The sequence below is a fragment of the Saccostrea cucullata genome, unplaced genomic scaffold (assembly GCF_032062105.1).
Source record: "Saccostrea cucullata isolate Sc308-1 unplaced genomic scaffold, CSIRO_AGI_Scuc_v1 ctg5, whole genome shotgun sequence".
NCBI lineage: Eukaryota > Metazoa > Mollusca > Bivalvia > Ostreida > Ostreidae > Saccostrea > Saccostrea cuccullata.
In genome coordinates this window covers 452,892-466,587 of record NW_026940631.1, presented here as the reverse complement: position 1 = coordinate 466,587, position 13,696 = coordinate 452,892, and the positions used below count along the sequence as shown (strand labels likewise).

The 13,696-nt window shown below is 32.3% G+C and overlaps 1 protein-coding gene across 1 annotated transcript; it reads left to right on the top strand.

Annotated features, from left to right (window-relative positions):
- Nucleotides 1-11,340: 11,340 nt before the first annotated feature.
- Nucleotides 11,341-12,888, top strand: LOC134255804 (uncharacterized). The gene is made up of 2 exons (XM_062738346.1): nt 11,341-11,344; nt 11,486-12,888. The coding sequence occupies exons 1-2, from the start codon at nt 11,341-11,343 to the stop codon at nt 12,886-12,888; spliced, it is 1,407 nt and encodes a 468-aa protein (XP_062594330.1).
- Nucleotides 12,889-13,696: the final 808 nt, after the last annotated feature.

Below are 13,696 nucleotides of genomic sequence, written 5' to 3'. Positions count from 1 at the left end.
TTACAAGTTATGTTTCCTGGAAACTGTACATATTTCAGATTCAGGAAAAGGTACAGAGAACATGTTATAAACAATGCAGCTAAATCAATGCTGGCTAAGATTGGGATGAAGAAGCGGCCAGTTGTTCGTTTTCTAATACGGCAGTAGTAGATATATATCACCAACATATTTGCCGGAATTCCTATGCTCAAAGCTAAGACTATCAAAACGGTGTTTGGTTCAAACAGTTCCTGAAAATGTTCATTCCACAGCTCTAGCTGTTCATCGAAATGAGCAATTGATTCTGAATTATTCCAAATCATTTTATGATGTAACAATGGTACATCCAGTCAAACTCAGATGTGATGGTTTCCATCTGAGCTAGTGAGGAGAGCTATATATATGTGTCAATGAAGAGTATTTTAAAGTCCAACGTTAAGTACTTTAAGTAAAGTCTAATGTTTCACTCTAATTTTAAAATAAAAGACATCAGTGTGATATTTTGAAAATGATTGTGATGAAAAAGTAAATACAACTCACAGTGATTAACATTAAGATTCTGTGACAAAGGTAATATACATGGACCCCTGAAAACTTCTGAGATGAGATCAGGAGCCAAATAAACATGATATTATTAATACTAAGAAATTCTGGAGTGGCCCAATCTGTAGCTTGTTTCAATGTAACTGGGCAAGAGTTTTTTTCTGGCATGACAAAATACAAGACGACTCTGTTTGAAATTTTTTTTTCTTACGCCAAGAATACTTTCAGTCTTTTTCATGTGTTTGTCTAAAGATACCAGAATTTGTAAAATGAATATAAACATGTTTATAATGCAAAGGATATAGATATAAATACGATCAATATCAATTATTCCAAAAAGAAGGGGGTATACTCATATTATATTTTAAAATTGCAAATTCCCGGGAACTGCAATACCCCTTTTAGTGACGTTTTACGTTTTTTCATGTGAAAGGAAAACTAAATCACTTAGATAATAAAGCATACAGTTATTATTGGTAGACTTCGTCGTTCGTAGTATAGTGCCTAGACTTCTACCGGGATTAAGGTGCTAATTCATATAGTGATTAATCCTATAAAATCCAAAGAGCAAAGTTCAAGAGTACATGTTTCATGCATTTTAACACTGTAATCAACGATTTAAGGGGATCGTGATGCAATGCATTAAAGGAAGAGTATCAAAATTGGAGACGCAACCATATTAATCATAATAACGATTTTCAAAATTAATAAAATATTTCCTCTTGATCCTATCAAAGATCAATATTTAGAAATCAAATATAGGTTATGATTTGTTTATACGTAATGTATAAATCGATCTTTTCAAATTGAAATCTTAAATATTACTATGTTAGTTAGAATATGACTAAAATTTGACATATCATTACGTGAAATCTTACATATTCAATCAGCTTTACAATAATCTTTCTATTAATATTTTATAAGAAGTCGGGATACATTACATTAATTTGAAACAAATATACACGCGATGCTTGGACTTTTTTTAACATTAGGAAAAACGTACAGAGACACACATAACCTCTCCTGATATTGATATATTACAAAATAATACAATAACTCATATTATAAAATAAAAACCACAATATTTTTACAGTAGATGTCGCTTACGTATTTTGCTAGGCGATGCGTTTGTTTTTCAATGGGTATTCGTCATCTGACAGCTCAATTTTCCTATCTCCAAACGCATTTTCTTGTCAAATATCCCAAAAATGAAAGGATGTAAGACATAGGATATTATATGCATCCTTCTCATAACAAGAAAACTATTCCTTGAATTTTCTGGCATTTCTTGAAAAATGAATGGGTTGTTGAACTCCATACTCATGGTAACAATGGGTGGAATATAACATATAAATGTCACAAGCAGTGTAATAAGGAACATAATCATAATTCTTAGGTAAGAATATGAAGTTTTGTTCATTTTTGTCCTGAAGTGTTTCTTCGAATGATCTTTGTTTCTTTTATGTGAGATAGCTGCTTGCATCGACTGTCCTTTGCGGCAATGCTCTCTGTAAATTCTCCTCGTTACTGTGACATAAAGCGCCATCGTTATCATTAAACTTATGACCATCAAACATGCAAACACGTGGTAAACTCTGATTTTCGTTTTGGAGGCATCTGGGAAAACAATGCAAGCATACACAGTCACACTTGGGAATTTAGGATGTTCTACAAGCACCAAACCTTTCAGGAGAAAGAGAGGAATGTGTATCAAAAGAGGGAGTAAAATACAGAAAAATACCGCAAAACGCATCCAAAACAGATTCATCTGATGATCAAATGGCCTACAAATTTTCTGGTACCTTTGAATAGCTATCGCGTTCAACACAAAAATAGAGCTACTTGCTAGTACCCTTGCTGCGTATTGTAAAATTTTACATGTCCAGTTCCCTGGAAATATCACAAGTCTTAAGTTCATTATAAAATAAAAAGTGCATGTCACCAGAAGTGCTACAAGTTCGATACCTGCAAGAACTGGAACAAAATATCGTCCAGAAGTCTTTTTCTTCATACGAAAGTTATAGATGTATATCACAAGCAGGTTAGTAGGAACTCCTATGACTAAAGCTACAGAGAGCAATACAGTATTCGGTTCCAACAAAACCTGATACTGATGATTCCACATAATCAGTTGTTCTGTTTGATTTGAACCTTTTGAATCTGAGTAATTGAACAATTCCATACCTTTCTCAACTTTGCTGCGATTCTAATTTATAGCAAAACAATTTTGATTGTTGTATGGTGGTTTGGATGATGGACATAAAAGAGATTGATCAGGTCGAGATCAAAATTAATCTGTTTTTGAGATTTATTTTTAAAAGGCTATTTATATATGAAGTTTGAGGAAGTCTAAAGTCCATTTTTGAATTTCTCAAAAACAAGATACTTTAGTTTTAAATTCACCGTAACATACTGTATCTTATTTATTTTGAATTTTCTAATTGAAATTTCAAAATGTATCGACAGTATACAGTGCAATCAAGTAGGTTTTTCAAAATCTTAAATGTCATGTGAGCATTTTTTTTTTACTAATCGTAGTACTATATAGTAATCAAATAAACCAATGTGACATTTATTCTGTCTTATAGTAACCTGAAAATACTAATTACGATATTCTTTATTATAACCTAATTATTAGGTATATACAATTAATATTCCAAGCAACAATAACCTAAGCAAAATTTCTATTTATCACTTTACCTATTCAATACCATCTTTTTTGTTAAAGGAAGACCTGTTTTTGACAGATAAATTGATGTCACAGAATTTCAACTGCCTCTGTATGATTGATTTTGTTTATTTTTTGGATATTAAAACGATCTTTTTAGTATGCATGGAGGAGTAAGCATCCCCTGCCGACCGGTCACACCCGCCGTTTGCTCCTTGTTATGATTGGGAAATAACGGAAAAATCCGTCATCAATTCAGTGTATAAATAATGAACTAATAATTAGTATGAAAAACGTCAATCAGCATTTGACTCAATGATAAAAATGTATTTGCTGACAATAGAACTATGACTAAAGCTACAGAAAGCAAAACAGAATTCGGTTCTGTCATAACCTGATCCTGATGATTCCACATAATCAGTTATTCTCTTTGATCTGAACCTTTTGAATCTGGGTTATCGAAAAATTCCATAATTCCTTCAATTTGGCTGCGTGGCTTATTTATAGCAAAAGCATGTGTCCAGTATGTTGGTTTCGACAATGAACATGAAAGGAATAGACCAGGTCGATATCAAAATAAACTGTGGTTTTTGATACACTTTTAAAAGGCTATTTATATTAAAGTATGAGGAAATCTAATGTCTATATTTTAATTTACTTAGTATCAAAAAACCAGATACATGTTGTATAAGGTTCATCGTAACATACAATGCCTTATTTATTTCTCTGGCTGAAATCTGAAAATATATCGACAATATGCAATGCATTCAACTAATTTTTTTCCAACCTGAAATGTCAAGTGAGCATTTTTTTAACTGATCGTAGTGATCAAGTAAACCAATATAGCATCTCTATCATACCATCTTATAGTTACCTGATAGTATCATTAAATTATGATATTCTTTATTATAACAAAATTAAGTATTATACATTTTAGGTATTCCAAGCAACATTAACCTAAGCAAAACCTCTATTCATCTCCATGAAAAGAAAAAACTATTAAAATATAAAATCTATCATATTTGCCAATTTGATAAATTAAATGATTTAATTTGTTTTGTAAAGAAAAATGAAAAAAAAATTCTTTTGCAGGCTCCAATTTTGCATATTCTAAATGAGATTAAAGTATGTCGACTATGAAAAACAGGAAATAACTTCAGCTTAGCGTCTTTTCATTGATGAAAGATAACACGCTTGGTCTTGTTCACCACACGTTATTACGCTAACCAGATTCCTGATTTCTACACGCATTTGAGTGTCAAACATTCCAAATATGAATGGGTGCAAAACATATGGCAAAATATGCATTCTTCTCATAATAAGACAAATTTGGCAATATCTTTCGACATTTCATGTAGAATATCGGGGTCTCTATACTCAATGGCGATTGTTATTGCAGATGATATACTGGCAACAACCGTCACAACTAACGTTAGTAAAAACATAATCATAATTTTGAAATACGATTGTAGGTTTTTGCACTCTTTGTAGCAATCTCATTGTTGGAATTGTTATTTTTGCTTTTGTGTGCCTTAATTCTCTGTCGGTTAAAGCGTCTGTGATCGCGGTCCAGTTTTCTTATCACTTTTGCATACAGTGTTACTGTGACTATGATTCCGATTAAAATTATCGAGATAGCCCCTAGATATACAATTCTATGCATTATGGGCACTTGTGGAAGCACTTTGCAAGTACTTCCAGAAACGTTAGCAAATTGTTGACTATTTGTTTCAACCACGCCTTTGAAAAAGAGGATTGGAATATGCATAAAAAAGGATAGAATTATGCAACAAGCAACAGAACAACGCATACAATATAAGTTCATCTGTCTTTTAAATGGTCGACATATTTTCTGATATCTTTGAACAGCCACAACGCAAAAAAGGAATATTTCACTATTTCCAAATACTTTAGCTCCATATTCTAAAGCTTTACAAGTTATATTTCCTGGAAATATTACAAATTTCAGATTCAGTAAAAGGTCCAGAGTACATGTCAATAACAGTGCAACTAGATCAATGCTGGCTAAGATTGGGATGAAGAAGCGGCCTGTTGTCCGTTTTCTAATTCGACAGTAGTAGATATATATCACCAACATATTGGCCGGAATTCCTATGGTCAAAGCTAAAACTATCAAAATTGTGTTTGGTTCAAACAATTCCTGATAATGTTCATTCCACAACTGTAGCTCTTCATCAAAACGAACGATTGATTCCTAATTATTTCGAATCATTTTACATTGTAACAATGGGTATCCAGTCAAATTCAGACTGTGTCGGTTTAGTCTCCAAACTTTCATTTTTGTATTAAAGCTAATGAGGAAAAGGAAACTACTAGTATTTTAAAAATGTTTATATTGTGTGTCCCTGGGGAGTGATTCAAAGTCTGGCCTTAAGGACTTTTAGGAAGAACTTATTTGTCACCCTTAATCTTAAAATTAGATATTGCCACATGATGTGTGTCGAAATTATTAGTAACTTCTTTCTTGAAAATAATTCTGATCTAAAAGTTAAAATAATGCACAGTGCTCCATCATAATTGAAAACAAATTCAAATCAGTTAACAAGGTTTATTATTCAGACCCCTGAAAACTCCCGAGTTGTGGAATCAGGAGCCAAATTAAGAAAGATATTAATAATACTACAACAAGCATTTTGAGATTAGTGCACAAGTAATATATTAGTGCCCTACTGCCATTAAAAATTGAAAATGTTCATTATTCCGTCAAAAAATCATAGAAGCGGAACATAATTCGAACTTAACTATACCTCATCCTGGTAGACTTATATACCAAAATTCACATCAATATCTATATGTAAGCATTAAGTTAAAAAGTGTGGAAACCTATAGTTCCCTGCTGTTTTACCAGTAGGGGACTAATAGCACACATGTATTGACCGAATACAAGGGTGTTTTAGGGAATACATGTGCCACATTTACCATCAATAAAGATTCAAACAGATATGAATTTATTAATTATCAAAATATTGTCATTTACATGTAATTTATTCAAATGGTGGGTTTAAAGCAACATGCTGTCACAAGAACGGGTGAAACGAAGGAATTTGAAATTTTTCTTTGTTAAAATCCTCATGCGCTTTTACAGATTTTTTAACAACGGATTTGACGACGTAAGTGATCAGTGTGGTAAGTTCCATTTATTGAAGAATCCACACACTGTTACAAGACAGATAACTCCTATTCTTACCCCCATCCCGTCGTAGATGTGTTTGCAAGCACTTTCTTCTTCCTCTTTTCATCAAGATATACTTTTCCTCCCTGTCCATTATTTTTCTCTTTTAAAAAATGTGTCAAATTTTCATTATTTTGATACATGTAGGTTACACAAGTCATATTCATGTAAGCCTTCTTAATAAACTTCTGATCCGGTTTGCTGCTGGTTTTATACTTTTATAACTTCAGTCAAATTTCCAGTTCCTTTCAATGGTGGCTTCCCTTCTGTGTCACCGCTTTACAGTGATGCAGAATTGTATATACAACCCATAGTTGGTAAACTTTAGTGCATCTTCCAGAGTTACCAGCAACTATGACTCATTTTCATTGAATTTGCTACCAAATGCCAGTTTAGAATCGGCGCTATCTATTGAATTGATATTTTTTGTAAAAATATATTAAAGTATACTATACAACAAAATATTCAGATGATGATAGCGGACAATAAGAAGCTTCAAGGAACTTTATAAAACATTGAAATCGGAAATTTTTACCAAAATGAATAAAATCAAAACTTAAAAAATTTTTAAAGCTCTTATGCAACCATTCCTCGCGGAGAATTGAAGTTCAGCAATATGTAATAAAATGAGAATATTGTAGATATCATAAAAGTAAAAAAAAAATGTTGTTAAGAATATGAAAGTTGAAGGTGTGTTGGTATCATAGTATTTCTCTTTTTAACAATTTCAGCATGGACTCTCATGGATTCTAAGTCTTTTAAAAATTATCCAAAGTGATTATTTGCTGTGTTGCATCTCAATTCATTCATCATTTTACAAATTTCTACACGCATTTTCTGGTCAAATATTCCGTAAATGACAGGATGCATCACGTACGGTAAAGTATTCATCCTCTTCAATGCAAAATAAAAGTTCAGGAAATTTTCTTTCATCAACATTTCTGGTATCTTATAATCTATGTTAATGGCTACTATTGGCGGAATGTTAAACAGTACTGTTACAATCAAGGTTACAAAGAACATTGTCATTATTCTAAAGTAGGAGTGGGGACTCTTTGACACCGTTCCAGATATTTTTTCGTTTGTAATTTCTCTATTTGTTTGGTTAATTTGATTTCTTCGAATTGCAGTGCGTCTGTGTTCTTCATAAAGTCTTTTCATTACTTTGATGTAAAATATTATAGTTACAACAATGCTCACCATAAGCAACCAGCTAAGACCTTGGTATATTCTTTTTATTGCTTGAGAGAGGTTGGGAAGTAAATGACACTTGTATCCAGTTACGTTAGCATATATTGGATGATTGACTTCGACTAGGCCACGGGAAAAAATGATAGGAGCATGGGTTAAAGCAGAAAGAATAATGCAACTCGCAACAGAACACCGCATCCAAAATAAATTTATCTGGCGCCTAAACGGACGACAAATCTTCTGATACCTTTGTATAGCGATGACAGAAAGCAGAAATATACCACTATTTGAAAGTACACATGAGCCATATTCTAGAACCTTGCAAGTTGCGTTCCCTGGAAACTGTACATAATAGAAATTTGATATTAGGTCTAGAGTACACGATACTACAAGAGCAAATAGTTCAATGCAGGATAATATCGGAATAAAGAATCGCCCGGCTGTACATTTCCCCATACGATTGTAGTAGATGTACAATACCAATACATTTGCCGGGACTCCTATTGCAAGGACTGCTAGCAAGAACACTGTGTTTGGTACGAACAATTCCTGGTAATGATTATTCCACAACTCCAGCTGTTCGCGATAATTCACGATTGATGCCGAAAAATTCCACATTGTTTCTAATTTTCCCAATATTATTACATACAATTGCGTGTCCTCTGTTTTGCTACCAGTATTTCAAGTGTTGCTGATTCATCCAAAACAATTTTGACTTTGATTTTTTTCTTCACTCTTTTTAAAGATATTTCAAAATATCGTCTTGATTGGGTTCTGTAAAACTTTGAGTTGATAAGTCAATTTAAAATAATAATTTTAGAGTTGGTGTCAAAAAGAGCAGTGTTATCTTGTCTTCCTGCTTTTTTCTGCCTTTGGTGCATCACCAACTTAGATTGCAAGGAAACGGAAATCATACATAATATCTATAACTTCAATAGTTTAATAATCAAAGTCTAATCTTTAATACGAACGAGAAGGTTAAAAATAACGTTTTTTCCCATTTCTAAATTGACCTTATTTAAAACTGTCTGTTTCAAGTTGTTTCCACCTGTCGAAGAGCGAAGTTCAACTTTCAATACATTGAACTAAGTTGAAGGGATGCAAGAACCATCTTGAAAAAATCACTTTTAGAATTAGTGTTCAACTTAGAAAACTGGGACGCACTTTTAAATATCAAAATTCATGTTATTTACAGATTGTAATACTAAAGTACGATAATTCCCTTTCACGCTAGAAATTTAAGAAAATTTTTCCTCCAAGCTAATGACACACTCTCTCGCTCTTGCATTTCACATGTATTGATTGATATTTATTCTAAAGTTTTATATCTAACATTAATGATATGCCTATGTAACATTTTTTCTTCCATTAAATGTGTTTTCCATTCAACCAAGAAGCTCGTGAACGTCAAATGAAAGGCTTGCCATACAATGCATGACGTGAAGTGATTAGACTCGTACATCTATATTGTCATATAATGTGGATAAACCTTACGTAGTCAAATTTTATCATATATATATATATATTAGTTGGGCTTGGGATTGTGAGATTTTCGGAGAACTAAAATATATATACAAATAATAGGTATATATTTTTTTTTAAGTAAATAAACTATGGTTTCATTTGCTTGAAAATACGGAACTTTAAATGTAAAAGGTATACAAGTCATTTCTTTTCGTTACTTTGCATTTCCTGTAATTAGTCTTTAATGGTCCATTTATGAGGTCAAAAGGTTGTAGTATATAATCGTTAATTACTACTGGATCATTAAAGGATGCTACTATTTTATGGTTCACTGGTTACAAACGTCTGCGGTTTATTGACTTAGTGCATACAAGACACTAATAAACGCATACAAAAACAAAATATTAGTAGTAATCTAGATTAATAGGGGCCCCTAACCCACACTGGTCACTCCTCTAGGATAATGATTTTAAAAAAATCTTTGTTTGGATTTTCCGTTTTCTTTTTAATTTCAAATAATTTTCTGGGTGAGTATTAAGCAATTAAAAGTTGTTAAATTTTAGAAAATTTTAATTTTACATGTACATGTTTATATATTTCTTCAGAAATGCATTTACTTTTAGTCAGCTTTCTTTAAATAAAATTCATTATCAAATATTCTTGCAAATAACTTTTTCTTTGACATTTTTCAAGGATAGTTTAAGAATATATCTTCTTAAATTTGTTCTAAAATGATCTTTCTAAAATTCACAGAAGTAAAAAGTATGAACATAATTGAGTCTTACTTTTTTAAACTTATGATACCGAAAATGATGCTTTGAAAGTGGGTATTTGAAAATGCTTTCATATTTTATGTTCTAATTTAATTTGCTATTATTGTAAATTATCTACGTATTTATTTTTTTCATATTTTAGGGGATTTATTTAGTTAAAAATTATTTTGCACTTAATTTCAATATGGATATTTAAAAAAGATTTGGGGATAATGGGAAAAAAATACGGGGATTTGGTAAAGAAATTCCGTTGTAAATATGTTTTAAGGTAAGAAGTTTCTATGCTCATACAAATTGTTTTACATTTCTTTTACAAAATTTAATGAATTTTCATATGTTTCCAAGGAAATAAAGGGAACACGTCAATAAAAAAAGATTTCCAACCAAATTTTTATGATATCTTAGGAATTTCACTCTTCGTGATCAGAAAACCGTTTCATGTAATCTTGGGATTCATATTCCCTCTTGAACCAGGTTTTTTTTTTCAAATTTAGATATTTATCTTACAGATTTTAGTACAAGTTAGTTAATAAACTGACCCCAGGATCATGAAAGATACTTAGACTTCATTCAATTTTTCAATTGTCTGTTAATTGTTTATTAATCATTGAATTTATCTCTTGATTTGCAGTTAACGATGGTTTTGTCTTTTAGAATACTTTTTTGAATACATTTTTGAACTGTTTGAATTCTACAACATTTTAATACAACATAGAGATTTTAACTTAAGCTTAAGATGTTTCATGATCCCGAAGCCTGATAAAAAATTTTTAGGCTCTACAACATTTTGATACAACCTGGAGAGTTTGATTTAAGCTTAAGATGTTTCATGATCCTGAAGCCTGATTTAGTTAATTTTTTAAGCTTATTTCTTAGTTCGTAATATGTAAGTATTACCAACATTAAAACAAAGACTAAATTCTTATCTAAATATTCTTTTTTCACTATTTCAATCTTGACATGAATAGAGAAATTAAGATTTGTCATTACTTTCTTGTAACTATGGGTATTGTCTATCTAGGGACATAAACCCCGAAGAAGCTTCATTACTTTTGATTTGTGTAAACATTTCTTCGCAATACACAATTCCTCGGTACAAATTATCTGTGATTATAGTACTACACGAGATTAGCTATGATAAGACATGTTTACATGACAGACGGCCATTATTTATACAGCTAATCACTGTCGGCCTTTGATTTCCCAGATGGTCACTAATTAATATTGGTGTTAACTGTCAACAGAGACTAATAAATGTCAACAGATAGAAACCACAGAGTCCAAGACATTTCCAAAAAGAAATATTATGTTATTATACTTGACTTATCTTTTTCTTTTAATTCCATTATCTGCATGAATTTAATTTAGAAAATATATGCTGTACACCAGCAAGCTTGTTAATTTATGACCTACGGCTAAAAGGTCTCTATGAACAACTTGTGTATTGTCACCTACCTGGTTGTGAAAGCTATGATTAGTTAACATGACCTTCACATCGTCAACGTGCATTAATATTTACACAACTAATGATGGGTAATTTCAATTCTAAACCAAAAAAATTATTAATGTTTTTTTTTACTCTCCTTTGCTGTTTGTGATTTGCTGTAAATTTGATTTAATTTCAATTTTTATATTTTGATGAAATAATTTTTCGTTATTGTTTTTTTCCTATAGTGGCTCAGCGACTCAGATTGCAAAACAGACCACATCCGGTTCCTGCATTTAGGTACAACCCTCATCACAACAGGGGCCATAACCGTAACAGGTTCTCCCACAGCCAAAGTTTAATCTCGAACAGACCTGACTCGTCACGAGAAATATTCCAAACACACCCTGGACAGAGACTTTCTCCTTCTGTCGATGCCAAAAGACAGTCTATATTTCGATTCCAGGGTAAAGGACAAAATGAAATTGATCAGCGCCCTTTAAATGGTGTCGCACACAATTCAAATCCCTCACTTCCAACTACTGGAAGATTAGGGAATCATGTTCCCAAAATATCATTCCACGCTACCCCACATTTCCACGCTTCCCCAAATAAGATTTCAAAACCACAATTCAGCTTTTTGTCTGCAATGAACACCAACTTCCAAGGAACACCTCCCTTGAAAAATTCTCATCAAAACTTTGTAAGTTTACCTGCGAGGAATTGGATTCCGCCTACTCCAACTTTTTCCAGAGTTGAAACATCTGGACCAAGTTTTTTTAATTCTGTTCACAACAGACAACGACTTCAACCAACGTATGTTGATAAAAGACCCAGGCAAATTCACCAGAGAAGGTTCACTTCTCCGTTGAAAATTACAATGGGAATACAGGCAGATCAAGGAGGTTTGGTGTCTCCACCCATCTCGAACATGTTACCAGAGAACATTGTCATCGCCAATGCTCAAGCTAATTCAGACATTGTGAAAACTGATATGAATTTAATGAAACCTGTGTATGAAACAAAATTCAGTCCAGACAAGTTCAAGGCACCTGAAGGAAGTCTTCAAACTGTAACACCTTCTAAGCCTATAAATCCCGTAGTAAAACCGGTTATGAAGGCAAAACCGTTGCAGAAGAATGTGAAGAAAGTAAAATCGGTTACTAAGAAGGTCAAGAAAGAGAAAGTTCGAAAGCTAAAACCTGCAGTTAAAATTTCAAAATCTAAGAAATCAAAAGCACTGAAGAAGAAAAAGGTTAAGCAAACTAAAGATAAAACAAAGAAAAATAATAAAACAACTCCAACTCCGGTAACACATGCATTAACAAAATCACCCAAGACCACAAAGGCACCTACGACAACAGAAAAACCAGACGATGATCTTCTTTTCCCAGGTGGATCTAGCGGGTCTTGGGATATGGATCACGATTTTGCAAATTCAGGTTCTCAAGAAGTAATGGATTCTTTCGGTAGAGACCGGTATCTACCAGGATGTCACTGTACGATGTTCTGTAGGCACGGGTTTGAATTTGCTGGATTTTGTGGCGCTTCGTCCGCCGAATTCTTCCGTCCAAGATTCTCCAAGTGCTGTCCAGTCAGGAACCCCTCAGGTGGTAGCAGTCGGCAGCTGCCTTTCTTTTTTGATGATTAAATTTTAAATCACTACTCATCTAATGGTCTAATTTCTGGTTTGCTCCTCTCAGAATTTTGTTGCTTCTTTCTTTCTTTTTTTTTCTTTTTTTTTTAGAAATTATAACGCTCCGTATTCTTTGCCATGTAAATCAATTGTGATGTTTTGGATCGACATTTCCTCATTGGCGACTTATTATGAGGAAAAATTCGACTTAATATTTTCCTACCTCGACTGAGCTGAAGACTGGAATGAGCCTTTCTGTTCATATTTTGCGGGTCCATCTGTCTGCTTTCTGTTTGTCCATCTGTATGTGTCCCATGGGCTCTCTTTAATTTATTTATTTTTCCTGTCTTTTTATTTTTGTTTCATGTAAGGAATGTTACTGAAAATATGCTTTGACAAGTTTGTTGCTGTACTATTTTTTTTTTCAGATCAATTCATAAATTTGATTTTATAATTTGTACACATGTATATGACAGTTTGTTGCATAATTAATTGCTTGCATACATGTACATTCCCCCTCATAATTTATTATCGTAATTTATTAAATCATATCATAGATTGCTATTTAATATTACCTAGAGAAGAATCAATTTTATCTTATATCTTATAGATATACATTTAGATATGTAAGACAAGTTGCGCTTATGTTTCGTTGTCATATAACGTATATTCAAACTTAACAATTGTAATGAAAATATAAAAAAAAAACAGAAAACAATTTTTTCAGTGCTTCATGTATCACTGAATTTAATAAAAATACATTTTGTTGCTGTGGTTTTGTTATGTGATTTGTATTCTATGGAATATCGAAATCTGCTTCTGA